Source organism: Halictus rubicundus, chromosome 8, assembly GCF_050948215.1.
Source record: "Halictus rubicundus isolate RS-2024b chromosome 8, iyHalRubi1_principal, whole genome shotgun sequence".
Classification (NCBI taxonomy): domain Eukaryota; kingdom Metazoa; phylum Arthropoda; class Insecta; order Hymenoptera; family Halictidae; genus Halictus; species Halictus rubicundus.
This window is the reverse complement of record NC_135156.1, coordinates 4,990,307-5,012,590: the sequence shown is the minus strand read 5'-3', so window position 1 is coordinate 5,012,590 and position 22,284 is coordinate 4,990,307. Positions and strand designations below refer to the sequence as shown.

At 41.4% G+C, this 22,284-nt stretch overlaps 1 protein-coding gene across 4 annotated transcripts in view; it reads right to left on the bottom strand.

Annotated features, from left to right (window-relative positions):
- The window catches only part of Eag (potassium voltage-gated channel protein ether a go-go), a 188,637-nt gene that overhangs the window by 23,640 nt on the left and 142,713 nt on the right, over positions 1-22,284 (bottom strand). For 2 of the 4 annotated variants that reach the window (XM_076791314.1, XM_076791316.1), the window contains exons 5-10: positions 9,884-10,152; positions 7,075-7,374; positions 6,115-6,383; positions 3,109-3,374; positions 833-1,118; positions 72-435 (exon numbers count right to left, since the gene is read on the bottom strand). In XM_076791314.1, the coding sequence (XP_076647429.1) occupies positions 72-435; positions 833-1,118; positions 3,109-3,374; positions 6,115-6,383; positions 7,075-7,374; positions 9,884-10,152 (1,754 nt within the window). The remainder of the gene's footprint in view (positions 1-71; positions 436-832; positions 1,119-3,108; positions 3,375-6,114; positions 6,384-7,074; positions 7,375-9,883; positions 10,153-22,284) is intronic. The other 2 variants (XM_076791315.1, XM_076791317.1) reach the window with 1 other exon arrangement.

Here is a 22,284-nt window from a genome sequence, read left to right as displayed (position 1 = left end):
TTTAAACAGTTTTCTGTGTTATGCGAGGATGCACTGTGCGACGAGAAGGGGGTAGGGGAACGGAGACTCACCCGATGGCTCAGGTTGTACGTGAGGATGAGGTTCCTGGCGAAGGAGTTGGCGAACGCTTGGTAAAAATCCAGGACCTCCAGCAGCCGGTCCCTCTTGATCGTGTGGAGGTCGCAGTAGGTCAGGGCGCGTACGTTCGCCGCGCTTTGTCCGACGGACTGGTTCGTCCAGAAACTGTCCCCGAACACGTCCCCCTTGCCGAGGATCGCGACCACCTCCTCGTCCTGGATTACCTCCAGGCTCCCGGTGATGATGAAGCACAGCGAGTCGATCGACTCGCCGGTGTGGTACAGCAGATCACCGGGAGCGCTGTGCGACATCGTGAAATGCATCGCCAGCGCGCGCAAACAACCATCCGAGGCCAGCCTGTGCAACAACAAATATCCGACTCGCATCAACAACCTGCCGGTAGCAAACGCGCGAAGCGAAAGAAACTTTCAACAATTAACACTAGACCGAGCCTGTCACGATAACGGATTTCAGACTTTTTCTTTTACAATTCGTCAAGTTACAGAAACATTTTAGCATACTTCTACCATAAAAATCCTATGAAATCTGAATACATCCTATTATTATAAAGAAATCAGTCTCGTTTAGGGCTCGATACATAGTTCTTTTCTTGAATCTCGCTTTCGCGATACTATTCCTTGTAAAAATCCAAGTAATTTTCATTTGTATAATTTTTGTTTTAGGTTGTTTCTCTAAATCTGCTTTTCGGCGATTGACAATTGAATGAGACGTTCATTGTCACATTGTCCCTCACCTGAACGCCGGGTGTTCGTTGAAGACTTTTCGATTCAGATGAACACAGATGTCGGCTTTCATGTCCTTGGGGCAGTAGTTGAGCACTTTGTCGGTGTCTAGGCCCTTGGTCATCGCCCAGGTGCTCACGACGTAGTCCATGACACGTTCGCTGAGCGCCTTCGGCACCTCGTGCAGCTTCATGAACTCCCGCACGTTGTTCAGCATGTCGTGATACTTCGCGGTCGCGGAGGTCATTTGTTGGATTATCGTGGTCACGTGACCGAAGATTGTGGCGTACAGCAGGGCTGCGGGTGGGCGTGGCCACGAATCATTCAACTGAATTTATCCAACTGCAGAATTTGTCACACTGCGGCAACATCGAGCAACTTTTTCTTCTTCCTTTTACCGAACAGAAGAAGAAGAAGAAGGCGACAGAAAGTTGCTCGATGCCGCTTCAGCGTGAACATAGCTTTTGTTACGAACCAACCACGATTTTGCTGCTGTAAAACATTTATCCAAATCCTTCGCTTACTCTTGCATCTGTATTTGTTCGTGGAATCGCTCCATAATGGTGTGTAGCTCAAAAAGATAATCGGAAGCCGATACGACATCGTACAACAGCTAAACGATTCAGACGAGCCCTCGCAGCAAAATCGTGGCTAGATTGGCTCGCAGAATAGCTCCTCGAGCCATACGACACACGTAATTAACACACCTTGTGTACCGTACTCTGCCGTATTGTACAGAGACCGTAAGTTGTCGAGCATCTACAAACTGAACAGCATAGGGACAAAGGAACTGAGATGTTAGTTCTACCAACTCTCCTCTAAAAAAAGTTATTGGATTGTTTGTAATTTGACTGCGGATTTTATGCATTCATGACAGAAATGGTCAAATACAAAACTGTGAAGACATTAGAAGAATCGAATGATGTCATAATGATTCTCGGCTTATCAAAATTATTAAAAGAGGAAATGCATTTTCACTTAACTTCTTTTTCGTGGAGTTGGACAATTTTTATTTTGCTTAAAGATCTTCAATCTATAATAATACTGTTCATACCATCATCTATTAGATATTAATACATTTTATTAGTACTACACTACAAATTTGTAGGTTCTCGGTAACTAGAGGTCTCTGCACGGAACCAGGATATCCCAGGTACACCGTTGGTTGCGATAGTTCTCCAGCGTATACTGGCAGTTGCTGGAAAGAAGACTAGCGGGACGGCACAGGGGAAAGAGCAGTCTAAAGGGTTATGGTTATTAGGTATACGGAAGCATCGATGGTGGGGACAGGCCTGCCGAGCGAGAGACCCTCCTGCCCCCTGTGTCGTCGCATGTGACTTCTTTTCAGCTCCCAACAATATCAAGCCCAATCAGTGTCGCCAGATCGAGAAAATCGAGGGGAATACAATGTACCCCCTCTGTGATGACCAGAGTAATGTGTGACATGTTTCGCGTGCGCGATGAGGACGCAACAATGACATGACATGTCGCAAGTTTTAGGTTATTGCTGCGTATCGTACCTATTATCTGCTTAATGAAATGAATCACATAAATCGTTCTAGAAATTATAAACATTCTTTACTATGAATTAAATGAATTGTAACTACCGGTTCGGGCTTGTCCTCAATGCATGACTAACAAATGCAATGTGATTCAAATTGAACAGTACGATTCTAAACGTCACCGTCATCGCCAAGCGTCGCCTCAGTCGCGCGCGGCACCACGCGGTACGTCACGTGACCAATCTACGGTCTTATTAGGGGACGTTAGAGTGTGCTCATGGTGGTACACAGATATCCAAATGGGCATCTTCTGATGACACTGAACCCAATACACAGTCGCCAGATAAAGACTTGTTTCTCACTCTATCCTTCCCCTTCTGCTATTCCCCGGCCCGGTCACGTGACGTGTTTCCTCTCTGTCGAGCATCTGGCACAATGTCACGTGACTGATCCGGTACTGTCGGAGAGAGGGTAACTTCTTCCCCCGCGATTCGAGTCAATTCCCCTGATCTGGCGACTCAGGCGCGATCTCTGGATCAATATCGTGCGAGCATCGGTGTGCTCGGTATCCCTCTCGATCCGCTCGCACGATCGCGGAGCATGATTTCCTGACAAGAGCGACTTACGCCGCGGGAAATTAGGTCAGAACGCATACGTGGGGCCTTCAAGGTCCTCGGCGGCGCGTTAATCAATATTCTCGAGATTGTGGCAGGTCGAGAGAGTACTATCGGTCTGATGCGGTGGTGCAAGGTGTGTGCGTGCGTGTGTGTATGTGTTATCCGTACCGGCGATGATCATCATGCAGATGGTGAAGATCTTCTCGTTGTCAGTCTCCGCGGCGACGTTCCCGAACCCGACCGAGGTCATGCAGGTCATCGTGAAGTAGAGCGCGGTGACGTACATAGTCCTACGGGACGGACCCGCGACCAGTTCAGGTGCGGTGCTGGTGTTGGTCCACAGGTAGCTGTACGGGGATTGGGTCACGTTCGCCAGCTTCCACAGCCAGGAGTACTGGACACCGTTGTCAGCGTCCGATCTTCCGATCGAGTACCTTCAAAACGCAACCGACACACACCTTCTCTCACACGAATGATCATGGCCAACGCCGATCATCGCGTCACGCCGTCAGGCACAGCCACGCGATACCTACACCACCGTATAAACGCGTTCAAACGCTTGCAATTTCTCCGCATACATTAGAGCAAATAGGTTTAGCGTAAATAGGTTCGATGCATGTTAATTCGATCGGTCATAACTTTCTTCCCGCCCGCGATGTCGTTTTTGAACTGCGGATCTTCAGCTTCGAGAGTGCCCTCTTACATGCAATCGATACCGCATGATGGTAAACCTTCGGTCGAATTTTTTCAAGCGTCTAAACCTAAACGGTAGTGTACATCGGCGAATGACAGGCAATTGCCGAGCGACTGTGACCACGCAAGCACACGGCATGCTTTCTCTAGTCGCTATTCTCGTGTTTCTACCTGGGTGATTCAATGATTCACTGTCTACCTGTAGATCTAATGTAATGTATAACGCATGTGGTGGAGAGCGCCGATTAGTTAGTATTTTGAAAGTAAATTTTATGTTTCAGAGTTAATTTTATTTGTTCAAAGAGGAAAAAATATCATTGCTCCGACGTAATAGCTGAGGAAGCAGCAGGTGCAACCCAAACCGTTAGATGACAAAGCAAACGTTATTTTCCAAAGTCGAGTGCCGATCCATCGTTCCTGTAGCTACCAGAAAACCAACAGTTGCACCACACGCTGCCAGATAATAAAATACATTTCATATTTCCAAACGGGAATGGAAAAACAATTCGTTGCTGGATGTAGCAACTAAAGGAGCAGCTGGCGCAGCATATGCCCTTAATAAAACAAATTTTATTTTTTCGAGTGTAAAAACCGTTCGTCGCAACAATTGATGAAGCAACAGGCGCAACGTGCAGCCTCTCATAGCGAAATAAAGTTTTAATTTTTACAGAACGTAATACGTATCGCTCCTGCAGTAATTGAAGGATAAAATGGTTGATGTAACTTGAAAAGTAGAGGGACTTTGTTAGAATAATTAATGCAAGCGTTTTATAACGAGTATTATGTTGGGAATTTTTCAATGAAAATGCAGCGATCCTTTAATTTTGCACGGACGCATACATTGCCGGACAATTATTGAATCACCCTGGCACTTTCGTGGTTCCGATGAACGTGTGGCGATGGGATTTTCGGCCAGCGTCGCTTATGCGTGGCTTGGACTATTCCAATCTGACGGATTCGCCCGCTAATCGGAGGAGGACAGGACGAGCTAACTCGTCGCTACGTTTCTCTATATCGAGTCGAGATCTGTTTTCGGACTAGTTAAGCGCTAATGGCCGCCCGCGTGGCAGAAGCGAAAGTAATTAAGAAGCGCGTGGGACGAGCTAGATGCAGCCAGGGGATGCAACCCGTTCCCTCGTATCCCTCTTTTTCCCTCTTTTTCTCTCTTGTTTCTCCCCCCGGCAGCGTGATTACGCTGCGCCGAGTTTCTTTCGGTTCTCGTTCGCGCAGCTGGTTCACTAGGCAACGGAAACGTGTCGTTACCATTCTAAAAGCTGTAGCAGTCTCGTTCCGTATCGGGGAGCCGGCTGGTTTCAATTCCAGTTCGTCAACTTTTCGCTCGAAACTCTCGCGTGTTCAACGCTGTCTTGGGAGCGGGAGGTTCTCGCCATTTTTCTCAGACTCTCCTCAACTCACTTCGGAAATTAATTTTTCTTTCGGAAACCGTCGGAAAATGTTAGAATGCAACGGTGTATTTTATTTTTTGTAACATTACAAATAGACCGGGGATTATGCAAAATAAAAATTGTCTAAGTCGGTCATACGAAATACAAATTAGCAAATGGAAAAGAGAATAACATTGTTTAAATGTTCATAAGAACGTTACAGAGAGTCTACAGAATCATTTATGTATTTTTGCCGATTGAAGCAAGAAAAATTGTTAAACCCGAAAATTTGACATTGTTCCGTATTGTTAATGATAGACAGCGGATAAACGTTCTGGGAACCGAATAATTCGAATAGCATATGGCCGGGTAACGATGGATCATTTATCGATCAATCGTGTTTAAATGAAATACGATTCATCCCCGATCGGAACGAGCATGGAAAGCGGCTCATGCGTCACGGTGTGTAGTGTGTGCGTGTCCTCTGTGTGTTTCTAATTGGAAGCGTCCCGATCAGGCTTGGGATCCCGGTGTTTATAATTATAACTTATAATTGAACAAAGAAATTATTTCACACAACTTTCTCATGTGGGCCTATATCGAAAATTCAAAGAATACGTTTTATAGGTCTGTGTCAATCAAAATAACAACTTTCAGTATTTTCTCTGCAATTCCGACCAATTGCGATTTTTTCATGCAGTAAACTGATTGTTCTAACTTCTCAAAGAGAATCCGAGTCGTGCGGTTCAATAATGAAAAAATTATTTTAGAGTGTCCGAATATTATTGCGAGCGACTATTTTCTAATCGTTAGCTGGACAGCTAGTACGAGGCCCAGTAAAAATATAAACGTCTCGAAGTAACAGTTATAGAGAGAAGAAGCGAACTTATAATTTGATCGAATTGTTCCAGGGCTAGAACTGCGAAAAGCTACGTGGCGTACAGATGGACGTTGGTTCGTGGTCGACGGAGTTTCTCGAGAGTCCCATCCGACAATCGGGACACGTAAACATCGTGTTATGTAAATGACGTCGAGGTTAGCCGTCAATCCTGCCGCAGCTGTGTTACCTTTCAGTGTGTGGGCAGGGTAAAATCACCTTAAAGTGACGTACCAGACACAGGCCAGCCAGTGAGCAACCAACATGTAGAAACAGAGCAGAAGAATGAGCATCGCGGCTCCATACTCCAGATACCGGTCTAGTTTGCGGACCACGCGACCTAGACGGAGCAAACGCACCACCTTCAGGGCGGAGAACAACGAGCCGATCCCGTCCTCGTCGTGGTCGAACGCGTTGAACACGTCGTACGGAAGGCAGCTGAGCAGGTCGATCACGAACCACGACTTCAGGTAGTTCATCCTGATCACCTGGAACCCACAACACGCTCCTTACCCTTGCCAATCTTCCTCTAAACAAATACGGATCGTTCCGACACAAAACTAATCCAATAACACAACTTTGCTGTCTTTAACACGTTGGGTGCCCAAAGAACTTATTTAACGATTTTACATCTTTCAAGTTTGCGTAAAAATCATGGTGGCACTGAAAATATTAATAATTTTTCTATGAAACTTTAAGCATCATATTTGTCGTATTTTTCTGATTAAAATTAGTCCAAACACGACACAATTCGGTGTATGCATGCTTGTTTAATCCACGATACAGTGGTACCTCGATTATCCGAACCGATTATCCGCATTCTCCGTTATTGAAGTACGTGTTTCAAGCCAAAGTGAATTGCAACACAGTTTGTCGTTTAAATCGGTGAAGATTGAATCTAGCACTGCGGCTACATAACTATTTCGCTATTCGAATATCGATATCGACTCGATCAGTTCGGATAATCGAGGTTCCACTGTACCGTGGATCACACGAGTAAATGTGATCCAAACCGTGTCGTGTTTGGACTCATTTTAATCAGGAAAATTCCACGAATATGTTCGTACAGGTTTCATAAAAAAAAAATGATTGACTTCTTGCGCTACTATTTATTTCGTAGTCATAGTGATTAGAAATTCTTCGCCGTTCAGAATTTCGAAGTTTTAGGTGACGAAGTACCTTCGGGTCGGACACCACCTCACCGCCGGGGCCGACGAATGTCGTGTGAAAGTTGAGGACAATGTCGATGAAGAATATGACGTCGACGATGCTGTCGACCACCAGCAACGATACGTCCTCGCTGGTCTTGTTCTTGAACGCGACGTTGTAAGGTACCATGATGGCCGTGTAAAAGGTCAAACACAAAATGATCCAGTCCCAGATCGCCTTGAACGCGCAGTAATGTAACAAAATGTGTGGCGGTGTCTTCGGCGCCTCCTGTCTGTACTGCGGCATCACGTCGCCGCTTAAGGTCAACATCTAAACCAGAAAGAGAGAACTCGTTCACTTCGAATTTCCACCGGTATTGATATTGTATTTGGAAGCAGGAGCAAGTTAATACATTTTTTTATAAGTGGATCAATTTTTGTTTGAATCGATTACGTGAAAAAAGAAGTAGGGTAATTTCGGGAGAGACGCACCACATTTTGTGTTCTGTTTAATAAAAATTTTACTGAAAATAATTGAAGAAATAGGCAGGTATAGTTCAATTGTTTATTTCAATCTCTTTAAGAAAATATAATGTAAAATGAGCAAAACTTTTCTATTAATATATTAATATGCTGTTTAAAAATGTTCGAAAAAGTGCATCTCTCCCTAGGGCCTGGGGTTAGATGCACTCCTTTTGTTTATACCTTCTTCTTCTTCTCCTACTTGCATTCTTTTTGTCTCTCTACCACATATTATACAACGGAGAATACATAGTACAGTGATTTCTCTATATATGTCGCCAAAGCCTACATGATAAACGTCGCACAATTATCCCCACTACCGCGGGGTATACCCCGTGAAGGGCCTCGAAGCTCGAGAGGCCTCGGACGTCGAGGAGTGTAAACATAACACGGCAAGGGTATGTCTCTTGGACAATACATGACGCTGGCACAACCCGTGTTGTTGACACATATCGAGAATTCACTTTACATGTTTCATGGAGCCATTCGAGGCATTCCAAACAAGAAATCCAATCTACTTTAGATGAGGTTGAATAATAAGCTTCTACACATTCAATACAATAATTATTAGAATCTTCTAGCCAGTCGCTTTTGTCAAAAATGAAGCATCTCCTTTTTAATTACTTAATTACAGAGCGATAAATATAAATTAATTAATTTTAATTAATTAAAGTATAAGATGTTAACAAATGGCGCGGCAAAGAACAAGTCTCAGGTTTAAATTATCGGTTTTTAATTAATTAAAAAAAAGGTGCTTCATTTTTTATAAGAACGACTGCCTAGTATATTTACATACATTAACGATGCGCCAAAAACAAGAATCAGTACAACAAATTTTTGTCGAAACACGATGAAAAATCGTAAAAGAAAAACCATTGTCACTATTTAAGTCCATACCGATAGTTAAAACCATACCATTCGAAGGTAATAACGTTTGTACCATTTACAAAAATATTTCATCAGAAGTTTGGAGCACTAAGAAGTTTTTATACTTCTGTTACACGTAAATAATATAATACACGTGTTCTTCATTTTGAGATTATTTACAAATGTTAAGATGTTATACATGATAACAGAAAAACAGTTGCGAATCGTCCAGTATTGCCACAATAAAAACTGGTGCATTCCACCCTATGGTGCGTCTCTCCCGGAATGTACTGAAATATTCTTTCTTGAAGATGGAAAGAAATTTTTACTTGGTTCCAATGTCTTGCAATTGGTATAGACAGTTTTTATTTTGCATAGAGATACGCAGTCTTAGTTTATCTACATTTTACGGAAAAATTCAGACGAATTTCAGTTACGAATGAGATTTTAGAAATATGAAACTGGGAGTCAAATCACTACTCTTGATAACACTGTCCAACACCAGAATTGTTTTGCAATACCCGTTGGGTGATTCTTATAGACTTTGTCATTCTAAAACCAAATCCGAAAGCAGAATTGCTCTATCACGCAACGTTTTCGAAAAATATTATTTTATAATTTAAGAAAAGTTAAGAAAAAAAAAGATTTAGGAAAATATAATTTTCATTATTAAGCATTTCCACAAAGAAATGTGAATATAATTCGTATTTTTATAATTTTTTGTAATCATTGACACTCAAAAAGACAAAAAAAAAATGTATGTAATTAAGCATAGTAAGCAAAGACATATTTGAGTGGTACAAACGTCGACTACGCATAGCGACGGCCCTGGCGAGTCGAGAAAAGGCTGCAATGGCCGTCTGGCGCGAACGCGTCGCGCACAAGCTGTCAATGAATATTTTCTGAACCTTCTCGTATATTAAGGGAACCAAATACTTTTCGTGAATGGTTTCTTTACCAGAAATGTCTGTAGAATGCATTCCTGTATAGTAAATTCCTGCTAGATAAAGGATTTTTCACATAAATACAAAAACAGAGCGTACAAAGTACCCGCGTCGGCACATTTTCAAACATTAACAACCATTTACAACTATTAGGAAGTACATAAAAATATAATTGGCTATATGAATATGTGTTGGAGAGTCCCCTCTATCTCTTGACTGAAACTTGAACTTTCTCGCGTGTTTAGTTTTTGCGTAACACGTCATTTTTTATCAAAATCGTGCATTTTTACAAAAACCAATACTTTTCGAGAACGTTGCGTGATAGATCAATTCTGCTTTTGGATTTGGTTTTAGAATGACAAAGTCTATAAGAATCACCCAACAGGTATTGCAAAACACGAAATAAGTGTTATTTTGTTGGACAGTGATAATTGAAGTTTTACCATAATCCTCTGCCAGGAGGAGGAGTATTGGTTGTTGAAGGCTAGCATGATTTTGTGGACTCACGTGAGCTAGGTGCGACTGTTTCGCAGTGGTCGGCAACGCGGTGTCCTTCAGGGCGGGCAGATGGGAGCTGAACTGCGAGACGAGAACGGATCTGGACCTGGTGACCGATCTGGCGAGTTTCGCGAACTTCGATAGGCCGCCCTTGCTGTCGTCCGTCTCGATCGGCTGCTTCAGGGCAGTGATGTCCCGGAAGGTAAGCAGGAACAGGACCACCAGGTCCCGTTCGTTTTTGATCGGCGCTATTTGCAGAAGCAGCCATAGTGGTGTTTCTGCGCATCAACGGGAAAAGAAACGGGGACCACAGTCAAGTCAACGGCAGAACCTGTGCCACGTTGCCGGGCAACGCTAATCGTCTAGTCGACATTAGTCCTCCGGTCTAATTAGCCGCTTAGGCCGATGCTCTTTGCCGCGACAAAGTTTGCTTTCTCGGCAAAGTCCTGCAGCAAGGTCTCTCCGAAGGATTTCAACCACCATACTCGACCGTAATTCTACTCGCTTCGTTTCATTTAATTAGTAACACTGCGCTCCGAATGTCCACTTAGAAATCGTCGTTTTCAAACCGTTTTAAAACAGTGGAATTTCTAAGCCTATCCTGATTTAATTCTGAGTCGAGGAAACAACAGATTGAAATATTGATTAAAAACGGAATGAGTTTTTGATCATACACAAGCACGTGTGTTACAAAATTTTTTCGATCATCAGTGTCGCAGCTCCTCTGCAGATATTCCGTTCTCTCCGTGAATATCTACTAATCGAATTTTTTCTGTAAAGTTTGTTCGTGGTACGGGGGGTGTGAAGTTGATTAAACGATATTTGATTTCGTTTTACCGGTTAAGCATCTGAAAAATCGATCGAATCTCCGCGAGAGGTGCATAGAATTGCTTAAAATAAACTTTCACCCGATTCAATCGAATTTCTATTTAAATCCATCGTTACAGAAGGGACTGAACATTGCATCTAAGAAACTTGATTCCGACTCGGAGTCGAACAGTTTTCGTATACGGGATAGATAGAAATTGATGTTGAACAGTCTCGAAGAAGAGGAGCCGCAGTCTAATTAGCTCGAGTTAATTCGAAAGGCGTGCAGGACGACAAACATAAGTTCGCGAGAACATTACGCTCGAGGAAAGTGGCTTTCATCCCGAGTTGTCCGACTGGTAGGGGTTCAACGTCCTCCCTGTTAGGGGTGCCAGGATTAAAGGCTTTCATTCCGAGTGTAGGATGGCGAAAGTTTGCCGGACGAGAGAGAAAGGTAGATAGAGAAAGATAGATAGATAGATAGATAGAGAGAGAGAGAGAGAGAGAGAGAGAGAGAGAGAGAGAGAAAGAGAAAAAGGGAATGAGAACCTTCCTGCAGGGCTTGGCAACGTTATCGCAGTCTATCATGCTACGCACACGGAAGCTGTCGCCCGCTTGCTAGCAAGCAACACAGACCACAGAGATCATCTACACAGGCTAGAGCTGCGACTATCGATAAAGGCTCCCATATACCTCGATAATATCGAAATACGTTCAATTTTATTACATCGATAATCACCTAAGGTAGACTGTAACGTGATGATTATTAACTGGACTTCGGATTCTATCAGGGACCATAACTGTTATAACCAAAAAGAAAAGAAGTCATGGAATAACAAGTATTTCATCGACTAAAATCGTACTGGTTACAAATAAGGATTTAAGTAACCCAACATTTTTTCTCTTTTTGGTAAATGTTATCGTTGAGAGAAATTCATTTCGATCATTTATAACAGTTATCAATGAGAGAAATTTATTTCGATCGCTAATAATAGTTATCTATGGGAGAAGTTTACTTCGGTTGCTCATAACAGTTGTCGATGAGAGAAATTTATTTCGATCATTCTTAACAGTTATCGATAAGAGAAATTTATTTCGATCACTTATAACAGTTATCAATGAGAGTTTATTTCGATCGCTAATAATAGTTATCTATGGGAGAAGTTTACTTCGGTTGCTCATAACAGTTGTCGATGAGAGAAATTTATTTCGATCATTCATAACAGTTATCGATAAGAGAAATTTATTTCGATCACTTATAACAATTATCAATGAGAGTTTATTTCGATCGCTAATAATAGTTATCTATGGGAGAAGTTTACTTCGGTTGCTCATAACAGTTGTCGATGAGAGAAATTTATTTCGATCATTCACAACAGTTATCGATATGAGAAATTTATTTCGATCGCTGATAACAGTTATCAATGAGAGAAATTTATTTCGATCATTCATAACAGTTATCAATGAGAGAAGTTCATTTCGTTCGCTCATAACACTTATTGATGAAGGAAATTTGTAATAGTTATTATTAAATATTACAACTTCCAAATAGTAGACAATCAATTATTTAATAAATTTGTTATTCATAAAATTAATTGCTACAATCAAAATTTAATGTGACAAACATGAGATTTTCCAAATTTTCTCTTGACAAATTACACCGCAAATCATCTAACGTTAATTTTAGAGCAAGAGAGGTTCGTTCAACGTAAACCTGAGTTGCGGGCACAGCGTGAATTATGCACGCTAGTTTTGATAAATACGGGAGTCTATATTTCTGATTTTCCCAGTTGAAAAAATTTTGAAAATTTTTTTTTCAGACTTTGTGTTGTTCTTATGGTCTGTTAATTCGTCTTGAAACCCACTCAATGAATTTCACAGTGTTGCTCCGTCCGAAAAAGAGTAGACAACTCGGTAATTAAATAAGCAACTGAAATGAATTTTCTCATCAATAATTATTATGAACAAGTGAAGAGAAATTCGATGATCGATAACTGCTTTGAGCAATCGAAGCAGTTTTTCTTCATCGATAACAGTTATCGAGGAGGATCCAATTTTTTGGACACTAATTTCCAACCAAGAAGTATAAAAATCGATATTTTTTAATCATTTTGTTTTTGGAATTTTTTTCTTTATATTTTGTGTAGATTATCTTAAATTTGAATAATATTCAGCTTTTTATTAATGATGTTTATAGTCGAACATTTTAGGATAACTGTTATTTTTGGTCCCTGGATTTTATGCATTCATGACACAAACGAGTTGGTGCAATTTAAAGTAGGCCAACGATTAAAAGTATTTACAAACGTGAACGTATCATTTTTGACTTACTACAATTATTAAAGAAAAAGAAAAGCTTCTACATGGTTGCTGTTTCTTGCAATTGATGCAGACAACTATCATTTTGATTGATTCATTGAAATCTGAGCATTGCAGAACAGTGAAAACATTGAAAGAATTTTAGAATACTTTTCTACTATTCTCGACGCGTTACATAGTGATTAATGCTATATTTTTTGGGAGCAATAATAAAAACAATGGATTTTTATCAATATAAAATTTTTAGGATCTTTATGAAAAAGAAATATTTTCTTCGCCAGTTGTAAGGCACAGGTGCCAAGCACCAACTTCTTTTCTCCCAAAATTGTTTCAAGTTGAAAATAATGTCTCAACATCCTCAGATTGTTTTAATCTCTCGGTTGTTTGAAATTTCATCCGTCCATTTTCTCCATGAATGCATAAAATCCTTACAATCTTGATAACCGTGAATTAAAAAATTTGATACTTCAGTAACGAAATTGCCTATGCACTTGCAGTACAGTGCAACCGATGCAGGGCGCCAAATCGCACAGGACAAAAATCCGCAGTCCAATTACATTTTCATCCGAGTTCGTCGCAAGCAATGCATTATTGCACTTTGCTCCCGATCTTGCGATTCAGTGCGCAGGCGCTTTAAAACTTGCATAAAATAGCCCGAAGGGTTAAGCGTCGGTAAGGTATCGATAATTCATCGAGAATCGATAGTCGCAGCTCTAAAACAGACAGTTAGGGTTAGGCTCTAAGCCGGGTTTTGTCTCGAGCAAAGCGATGCAAGCAAGCCACCTCGGCGACTCGAGGAGCCTTCTTCGTGGGCGAACTCATGCCACCATGCAAATGAGTGTCTCCTGTGGCTTTGTGTATGTGTGTGTGTGTCTAGATTTCCCGGGTGCCGATAGTGCAGAAGGAGGAGGACACGTGTTTGAGACGTGGTCATCCTCGGCGATGATCGAAGTGATCGATGGATGTTCCCCGCTGTGCAGAGTGTCCATTATTTATGGAACGTTCGAAAGCGCGCAATGCTTCGAACTTTGCCGTGCTAGCTGGACCAAACTTAACGTTCCGTAGCGAAATGCTTATGGTATTTTCTAGGTGAACGATCTGGAATCATTCTTTATGCGCTCGATCATTATTTGGAAGTTGTCGGTGGTACGGGATACGCGTAATGAGTAGATTGCGCATTTTATGCATTTGTAACAAAAATGAATATACGAAATACAAAACTGTGACGACATTAGAAACAGGCTATTCTTACTAAATAGTTCTGTAACAAAAATGTTCTGCATCGATTGTGGGAAGCGAAAATTAAATAGAACTTAACAATAAAACATTCTCAAATTTTTCGAATCTTTCACCGTTTCATATCTCATCCAGCAAATTTCTTCATGAATGCATGAAAATCCGCAGTCTAATTATTTCACTGTTTACCAACTTATTGAAACAATTGAAAGACTAAATCCACTACTGTCGAATTTCTGTGACCCACACCGGTGATCCGCAGTCCTGTAATGATTTTCATTGCGAGATGGTTTGAACGAAAACGAAGAGAAATTTTTCAATTCGTAGTCGAGATACGTGAACAGTACAGCTTCGTCCAGTTAGCTTCTAAATTTCGAAACGCTGCGAAGGATTTTGAATCGAACGAAAGAAAAATGATAATTTAATGTCTCGTGCCTATTTATAAGGAGAGATTGGTCTCTCGGTTTCGAGGAGGTGGCCTCCTAGGGCTGTATATTGTTTAGACTAGTTCTAGTAACAATCTATTTTCTTTCCTGAAATATTTAAGGGCAGGAGGAGAGGTTGAGTATGCTGTCAGGGCATATATACAGTGTTTCGAGTGGCCCAGAACAATAGGCTCCGCGAGAAATCGAATTTTCTATGCTGAAATGTCTTCCAAACAACAGTTCACACATTTGTAGTCGTTTCTCTAACTTCATAATTCGAATTCTTGTCTACTTCGAATTCATAAGGAGAATTTGAGAAGAAGAACGTTGAGGGAAGTTTAAACGTTCGTTAAGGAGAAAAGGACTAATTATGTTCTGCAGGAGAGTGGTCGCCCTCTCGTGGAGAAGGTAGGAAGATAGCTATAACTTGTGGAGAAAAGATTAGTCATCTCATGGAATAATAGCTCTTTCATGGAGAAAACTAGTAGCTTTCTCGTGGAGAAAAGAGTAGTTATTTCGTAGAGTAAAGGAATAGCTCACTAGTGGAGAAAAGAGAAGTCATGTCATGAAGAAAAAGAGCGGCTTATTGGTAGAGAAAATAGTGATTCTCGTGGAGAGGAATAGTAGCTCTTTCATGGAGAAAAAAAGTAGCTCTCTCGTGGAGAAAAGAATAGTTACCTCATAGAGTAAAGGAATAGCTCACTAGTGGAGAAAAGAGAAGTCATGTCATGGAAAAAAGAGCAGCCTATTGGTGGAGAAAATAGTGGTTCTCGTGGAGAGGAATAGTAGCTCTTTCATGGAGAAAAATAGTAGCTCTCTCGTGGAGAAAACTAGTAGCTCTCTCGTGGAGAAAAATAGTAGCACTCTCGTGGAGAAAAATAGTAGCTCTCTCGTGGAGAAAACTAGTAGCTTTCTCGTGGAGAAAAGAGTAGTTATTTCGTAGAGTAAAGGAATAGCTCACTAGTGGAGAAAAGAGAAGTCATGGCATGGAGAAAAAGAGCAGCTTATTTGTGGAGAAAAATAGTGGGGCTCTCGTGAAGTGGAATAGTAGCTCTCCCATGGAGAAAAATAGTAGCTCTCTCGTGGAGAAAAGAGTAGTTATCTCATAGTGTAAAGGAATAGCTCACTCGTGGAGAAAAGAGAAGTCATGTCATGAAGAAAAAGAGCAGCTTATTGGTGGAGAAAATAGTGGTTCTCGTGGAGAGGAATAGTAGCTCTTTCATGGAGAAAAATAGTAGCTCTCTCGTGGAGAAAACTAGTAGCTCTCTCGTGGAGAAAAATAGTAGCTCTCTCGTGGAGAAAAGAGTAGTTACCTCATAGAGTAAAGGAATAGCTCACTAGTGGAGAAAAGAGAAGTCATGTCATGGAAAAAAGAGCAGCCTATTGGTGGAGAAAATAGTGGTTCTCGTGGAGAGGAATAGTAGCTCTTCATGGAGAAAAATAGTAGCTCTCTCGTGGAGAAAAATAGTAGCACTCTCGTGGAGAAAAATAGTAGCTCTCTCGTGGAGAAAACTAGTAGCTTTCTCGTGGAGAAAAGAGTAGTTATTTCGTAGAGTAAAGGAATAGCTCACTAGTGGAGAAAAGAGAAGTCATGGCATGGAGAAAAAGAGCAGCTTATTTGTGGAGAAAAATAGTGGGGCTCTCGTGAAGTGGAATAGTAGCTCTCCCATGGAGAAAAATAGTAGCTCTCTCGTGGAGAAAAGAGTAGTTACCTCATAGTGTAAAGGAATAGCTCACTCGTGGAGAAAAGAGAAGTCATGTCATGAAGAAAAAGAGCAGCTTATTGGTGGAGAAAATAGTGGTTCTCGTGGAGAGGAATAGTAGCTCTTTCATGGAGAAAAATAGTAGCTCTCTCGTGGAGAAAACTAGTAGCTCTCTCGTGGAGAAAAATAGTAGCTCTCTCGTGGAGAAAACTAGTAGCTCTCTCGTGGAGAAAAATAGTAGCTCTCTCGTGGAGAAAAGAGTAGTTACCTCATAGAGTAAAGGAATAGCTCACTAGTGGAGAAAAGAGAAGTCATGTCATGGAAAAAAGAGCAGCCTATTGGTGGAGAAAATAGTGGTTCTCGTGGAGAAAAATAGTAGCACTCTCGTGGAGAAAAATAGTAGCTCTCTCGTGGAGAAAAGAGTAGTTATTTCGTAGAGTAAAGGAATAGCTCACTAGTGGAGAAAAGAGAAGTCATGGCATGGAGAAAAAGAGCAGCTTATTTGTGGAGAAAAATAGTGGGGCTCTCGTGAAGTGGAATAGTAGCTCTCCCATGGAGAAAAATAGTAGCTCTCTCGTGGAGAAAAGAGTAGTTACCTCATAGAGTAAAGGAATAGTACCCTAGTGGAGAAAAGAGAAGTGATGTCATGGAGAAAAAGCGCAGCTTATTGGTGGAGAAAAATAGTGGGGCTCTCGTGGAGAAAATAGTAGCATTCTCGCGGAGAAAAGAGTAGTCATCTGATGGAGAAAAGGAACAGTTCGGTTCTGGACGAAACAAGTAACGTTTCCATGGAGAAATAGTTACTAGAAAAGGATCAATGTACTTATGACGAAAATCAATCGCTCTCTTCCGGAGAAAAACAGTGGCTTTCTTGCGGAGTCTACGGTACCCTAAACCCATTTGTGTACAGTGTAACAAGCGAAACGCTTCCCAACGGGAAGTGTCCGGTCGGAAACAAATTCGAAAATACAACGGTCCACATCGGAGAGAAGCGTTTCGCGTTGGTCATGGATCAATGGACGTGTGTTTACGGTACACGAGCGGCGAGGACTCTGGGAAAGATGTTGGCACGGGAAACCGTGTCGCGCGTCGTTTCGACAGTCTTCAATTAGTCGAAATCTCGCGATATCTAGGTCCCGGGTCGATCCGGACAACGCTGACCGGATGGCGTTCAGAATTGGGAACGGGTTTCGAGTTTTGCAGAGGTGCAGGGGGAGGGGGAGGGGGTGGGAAGACGAGTTCCAATTGGAGAGGCTTGTCGGGGCCGGTCTCCCGAGTAAAAGAGAAGCCCGAAAAGTCCTCGACGCCCGGCGATCGTCAAGTTCTCACCCCGAAACATCGCTCGGAGGTCGTCGACGAGCGTTCGACAACGGCTATTGTCGTTTCCTCCTCGGTGCTCGACGATGTCGCTTAATTAAGCGATCTTTCGCGGGCTACGCGGCTACAATGGAGCGGGACAGCGTCGACGAGGGCTTCCCAGGAACCGTCCGCGAGTGAAAAAGCCGCATCTCGTCAACAATCCCTCGTTAGAACCGGATGTTCGAGCCCAACCAACATTTCCACGGAAAATTATTTTCAATTATCGCCGAGACTCGCGGCGATTCGCGTTGGGCGTTTTTCCACCCGCTTCCGGTTCGTTTTCCGCCCACAAATCGCCTGGCTATACGTACATTCCTGGATATACTGATCAGCAGACTGAGGATTTTATGCGTGAAAATATTTACATTTGTTTCTATAATAGTGTTGCGTTATATCGAATCCATTCAAATTATCGAAAAAAAGAACTAAATCCTCCCGAAGCTTCTGCATCTTGCAATTAATGCGGACAATTTTTATTTTGCATGAAAATCCGCAGTCTAGTTTCAATGTTCACCTCCGCCGTTAAAATCAGTCTTTAAGAAATATTGAAACAATTTAATAAACAATCGTGGAGTCTCTGTGTATTATACAGTGCGCTACGATTTCAAATGGCAGAGTGTATGAAATTAATTTGGCTATCTTCGAGTAAATCGCGCGACTGTGACGTCACACAGAAGTGACAGTGGCAGCGAACGCGTTGAACGCATTTTTTTGCGCATAAAGATCCACAGTGTACCGATCGGAAGTGAATTCTGGCCGGAAACAATCGCGCCGAGCTGAGCACAGGTTTGTAATCTGGTTTTTCTCTTTTCTTGAACTTCTTTTGTTCCTCGCTGTTACTTGTGGCTTGTTAGCGCTGCTGTTGTTCCATTTCTAGACGAACACCGCGCGCGGTTGCTTAATTATTGCGGACAACTGAGAGAATGAATTTTCTATATGAATTAATAATATTCAATTGTATCAAAATATTGTATAAACACAATAAGTACTAAAGTACAATTTTTTATTGTAGAAGGACTCTGAACGAACAAGATGTTAATCTCATTTCTATAAATATCAACAGGATTAATTAGTTTTGCGTGGAACTTGTACGGATACATTCGTGGCGTTTTCCTGATTGAAACGACACCAAACACGGCACCATTGCGATCATATTTACTTGTCTAATTCGTGATGCAGTTTAACAGATCAGGGGAGTTGACTCGAATTGATCAGGGGAATACAGTTACCCTCTCTATTGCCGGGTTAGTCATGACGCAGACGCAGACGCAACACGAATTGGGTGCGCGACACGTGATTGGTCCGTGGCGGAAACGTGGGGACGATCACCGCCGGAAAGTGGGGGAACAACGTCGTGGAAGGGGAAGGGTAGAGTAGGAGACAAGTCTTAATCTGTTAACACTAGTCGGTATAATAAAACAGTTATCCAACTGTAGCGTCAGATTAAATCGTTACTGATTTCTACAATGAATTGTCTTACAACAAAATATCATATGGATCGCTTTAGACTGAACGAGGTTCCACAGAATCGCGAATTAAACAAGTAAATCTAACTGAAATTGTATCGTGTTTGGACTCATTTTAATCGGAGAAACGTCGTGAATATGTCGATAAAAGTTTCACGAACAAAAAAGAAGAAAGGAAGCTCTTTATCGCTGTATCTTCGTGCTAGTCAAGTTCGGAACCGCTTCTTTAAATTCCCCAGCATCCGGTCCAAGGCACGTCCTCGTTTCCATTTTTCTTCGGCGTTCCTTTAATCCGTCTCGCGAGAGAGCCTTGTTCCCGGGATTCTTTGATCTCGACAATCGAACAAATTCACTTTGAACTTGTCGCGCTCGATTACAAACCCTGCTTGCTCGGGTGGCGGTCGCGTCAGGATCGAGGGTGGAAGAAAAAAAAATACATGAAAAAATACGGCACAAAGACAGAGGAGAGATAGATAACTGTCTAAAAGAGGAGACTTCTCGTGGGGCTTTTGACGGCGTCCCACGGGATTTCTCGCGATGGCGAGAGCTAACGTCGGCTACGGACACACGCTGTTGGTTTACCTACTACGGTGGATGTTGTATTTACGGCTGTTTTCGAAAAAATAGACAAGGAAACTCGTAATTACACTGTCAGCGAGGAATCTCTCTATTCGCCGGCAGAGCAAGTCGGGTATATCTCAGTTACGACATACACTATCTCGCAGCTTTTCAATTAAGACGAAACACACGGACAAACATACAGTTCAGGGGTGGGCACAATCCGCTTAAAATAACACGTTTCGAAGAGATTAGAATGGACAGAATTTGTCTCGGTGACCGGAAGCTTTGCACTAAAGTGAACGTCGTCGCTCCGCGTTAACGTTGTTATATTTCCCGCCGCTGCACAGTGGTCCCAAAGCCGGAAAACGTGGGCAAAACCTAAAATATGAACTTTCAGCTAGGTAAGTTTTAAGTATGGGGTTGGTTACTCTAAGAGTGTTTCTAAGTCGGGGTAAACGGCAAAAAGGTCGTTTTTTTATACCTGACCAACAGTCACAGTCCGAACTTCGAGTTCATTAGACCATACCTTTTTAAGCTTGTGAAGCACATTGCGAATTTTATGTGCCCAGTCTACAAATTATGTTGAAACGTTTCGATTTTAATTGTGCATCATGGATGCTGTTTGTGGAGGTAAGTTGCATAGTTTTTAGTGACAAATGTTTATTGTTCACTGATAACTATGTATGCAAAGAGAGAGTAAAACTGAAGGCATAAATTTTTAAGATGTAGAGTAAAGGTTGCAAATCTCACACGGTCTATCGCTGAAACTTGTTGGAGCTTCTACTATGTAGTATTATCTTGCAATTCTAAAAAAAATTAGCTGTCCCTAGGTGCCTCTGTGGTCGTAGCACTGCTTTTTGTAACGCAGAGTAGGTATTTTATGTGCTTTCCTTGCATTTCTTGTCAAACTGTGAGAGATATGCACTAAGTTTTTCTGTAAAATTTAAACCGATTTTGAATAGAATGTCAATTTTTTTATAAAGAATCATATATCCGAAATTTTTTTATATTTTTCAAACAGGAACGCTGTTTTTATACCGGCTGTTCATTTGCAAACTTTCCAGCCGAATATCTCGAAAAGTATGAAAGATATTAAAAAAGTGTAAAACACGTGTCCAAGGCAGTATCAGTTTTTTATTTGGATGTCGTTTTCAAGGTCATTTGAAGGTCAACTTTGTTTTTTCGAATGGAAACCTATATTTTTTATTATGGGATCTTATTGTACGTAAAAAGACCAGCAATTCTTCAATTCTTTCTTCTTTGGAAACTATGAGGTGCGACTAGAATACCTACTTTATGCAATACAAAGGGTAGAGTTTGCTATCCGGAGAATTAGTCTTTCCCCTCGTTCAGGTCAATATGAGACAGCGAATTTTCTAATTTCAAGTTCAGATTCGTGATCAGCGATTCCAAAAACGGCCTAATACCAATTTTCAAGCAGAACCAATAATTTTTTAATGTATATGTCCGCCATATTGGATCCGCCATTTTGTCTTTTCTAATTTCAAGTTCAGATTCGTGATCAGCGACCCCAAAAACGGCCAATACCAATTTTCAAGCAGAACTAATAATTTTTTAATGTATACGTCCGCCGTATTGGATCGGCCATTTTGTTTTTTCTAATTTCAAGTTCAGATTCGTGATCAGCGACCCCAAAAACGACCTAATACCAATTTTCAAGCAGAACCAATAATTTTGTAATGTAAGTATATGTCCGCCATATTGGATACGCCATTTTGTCTTTTCTAATTTCAAGTTCAGATTCGTGATCAGCGACTCCAAAAACGACCTAATACCAATTTTCAAGCAGAACCAATAATTTTGTAATGTAAGTATATGTCCGCCATATTGGATCCGCCATTTTGTTTTTTCTAATTTCAAGTTCAGATTCGTGATCAGCGACCCCAAAAACGATCTAATACCAATTTTCAAGCAGAACCAATAATTTTTTAATGTAAGTATATGTCCGCCATATTGGATCGGCCATTTTGTTTTTTCTAATTTCAAGTTCAAATTCGTGATCAGCGACTCCAAAAACGGCCTAATACCAATTTTCAAGCAGAACCAATCATTTTTTAATGTATATGTCCGCCATATTGGGTACACCATTTTGTCTTTTCTTATTTCAAGTTCATATTCGTGATCAGCGACCCCAAAAACGACCTAATACCAATTTTCAAGCAGAACCAATAATTTTGTAATGTAAGTATATGTCCGCCATATTGGATACGCCATTTTGTCTTTTCTAATTTCAAGTTCAGATTCGTGATCAGCGACCCCAAAAACGACCTAATACCAATTTTCAAGCAGAACCAATAATTTTGTAATGTAAGTATATGTCCGCCATATTGGATACGCCATTTTGTCTTTTCTAATTTCAAGTTCAGATTCGTGATCAGCGACTCCAAAAACGACCTAATACCAATTTTCAAGCAGAACCAATAATTTTGTAATGTAAGTATATGTCCGCCATATTGGATCCGCCATTTTGTTTTTTCTAATTTCAAGTTCAGATTCGTGATCAGCGACCCCAA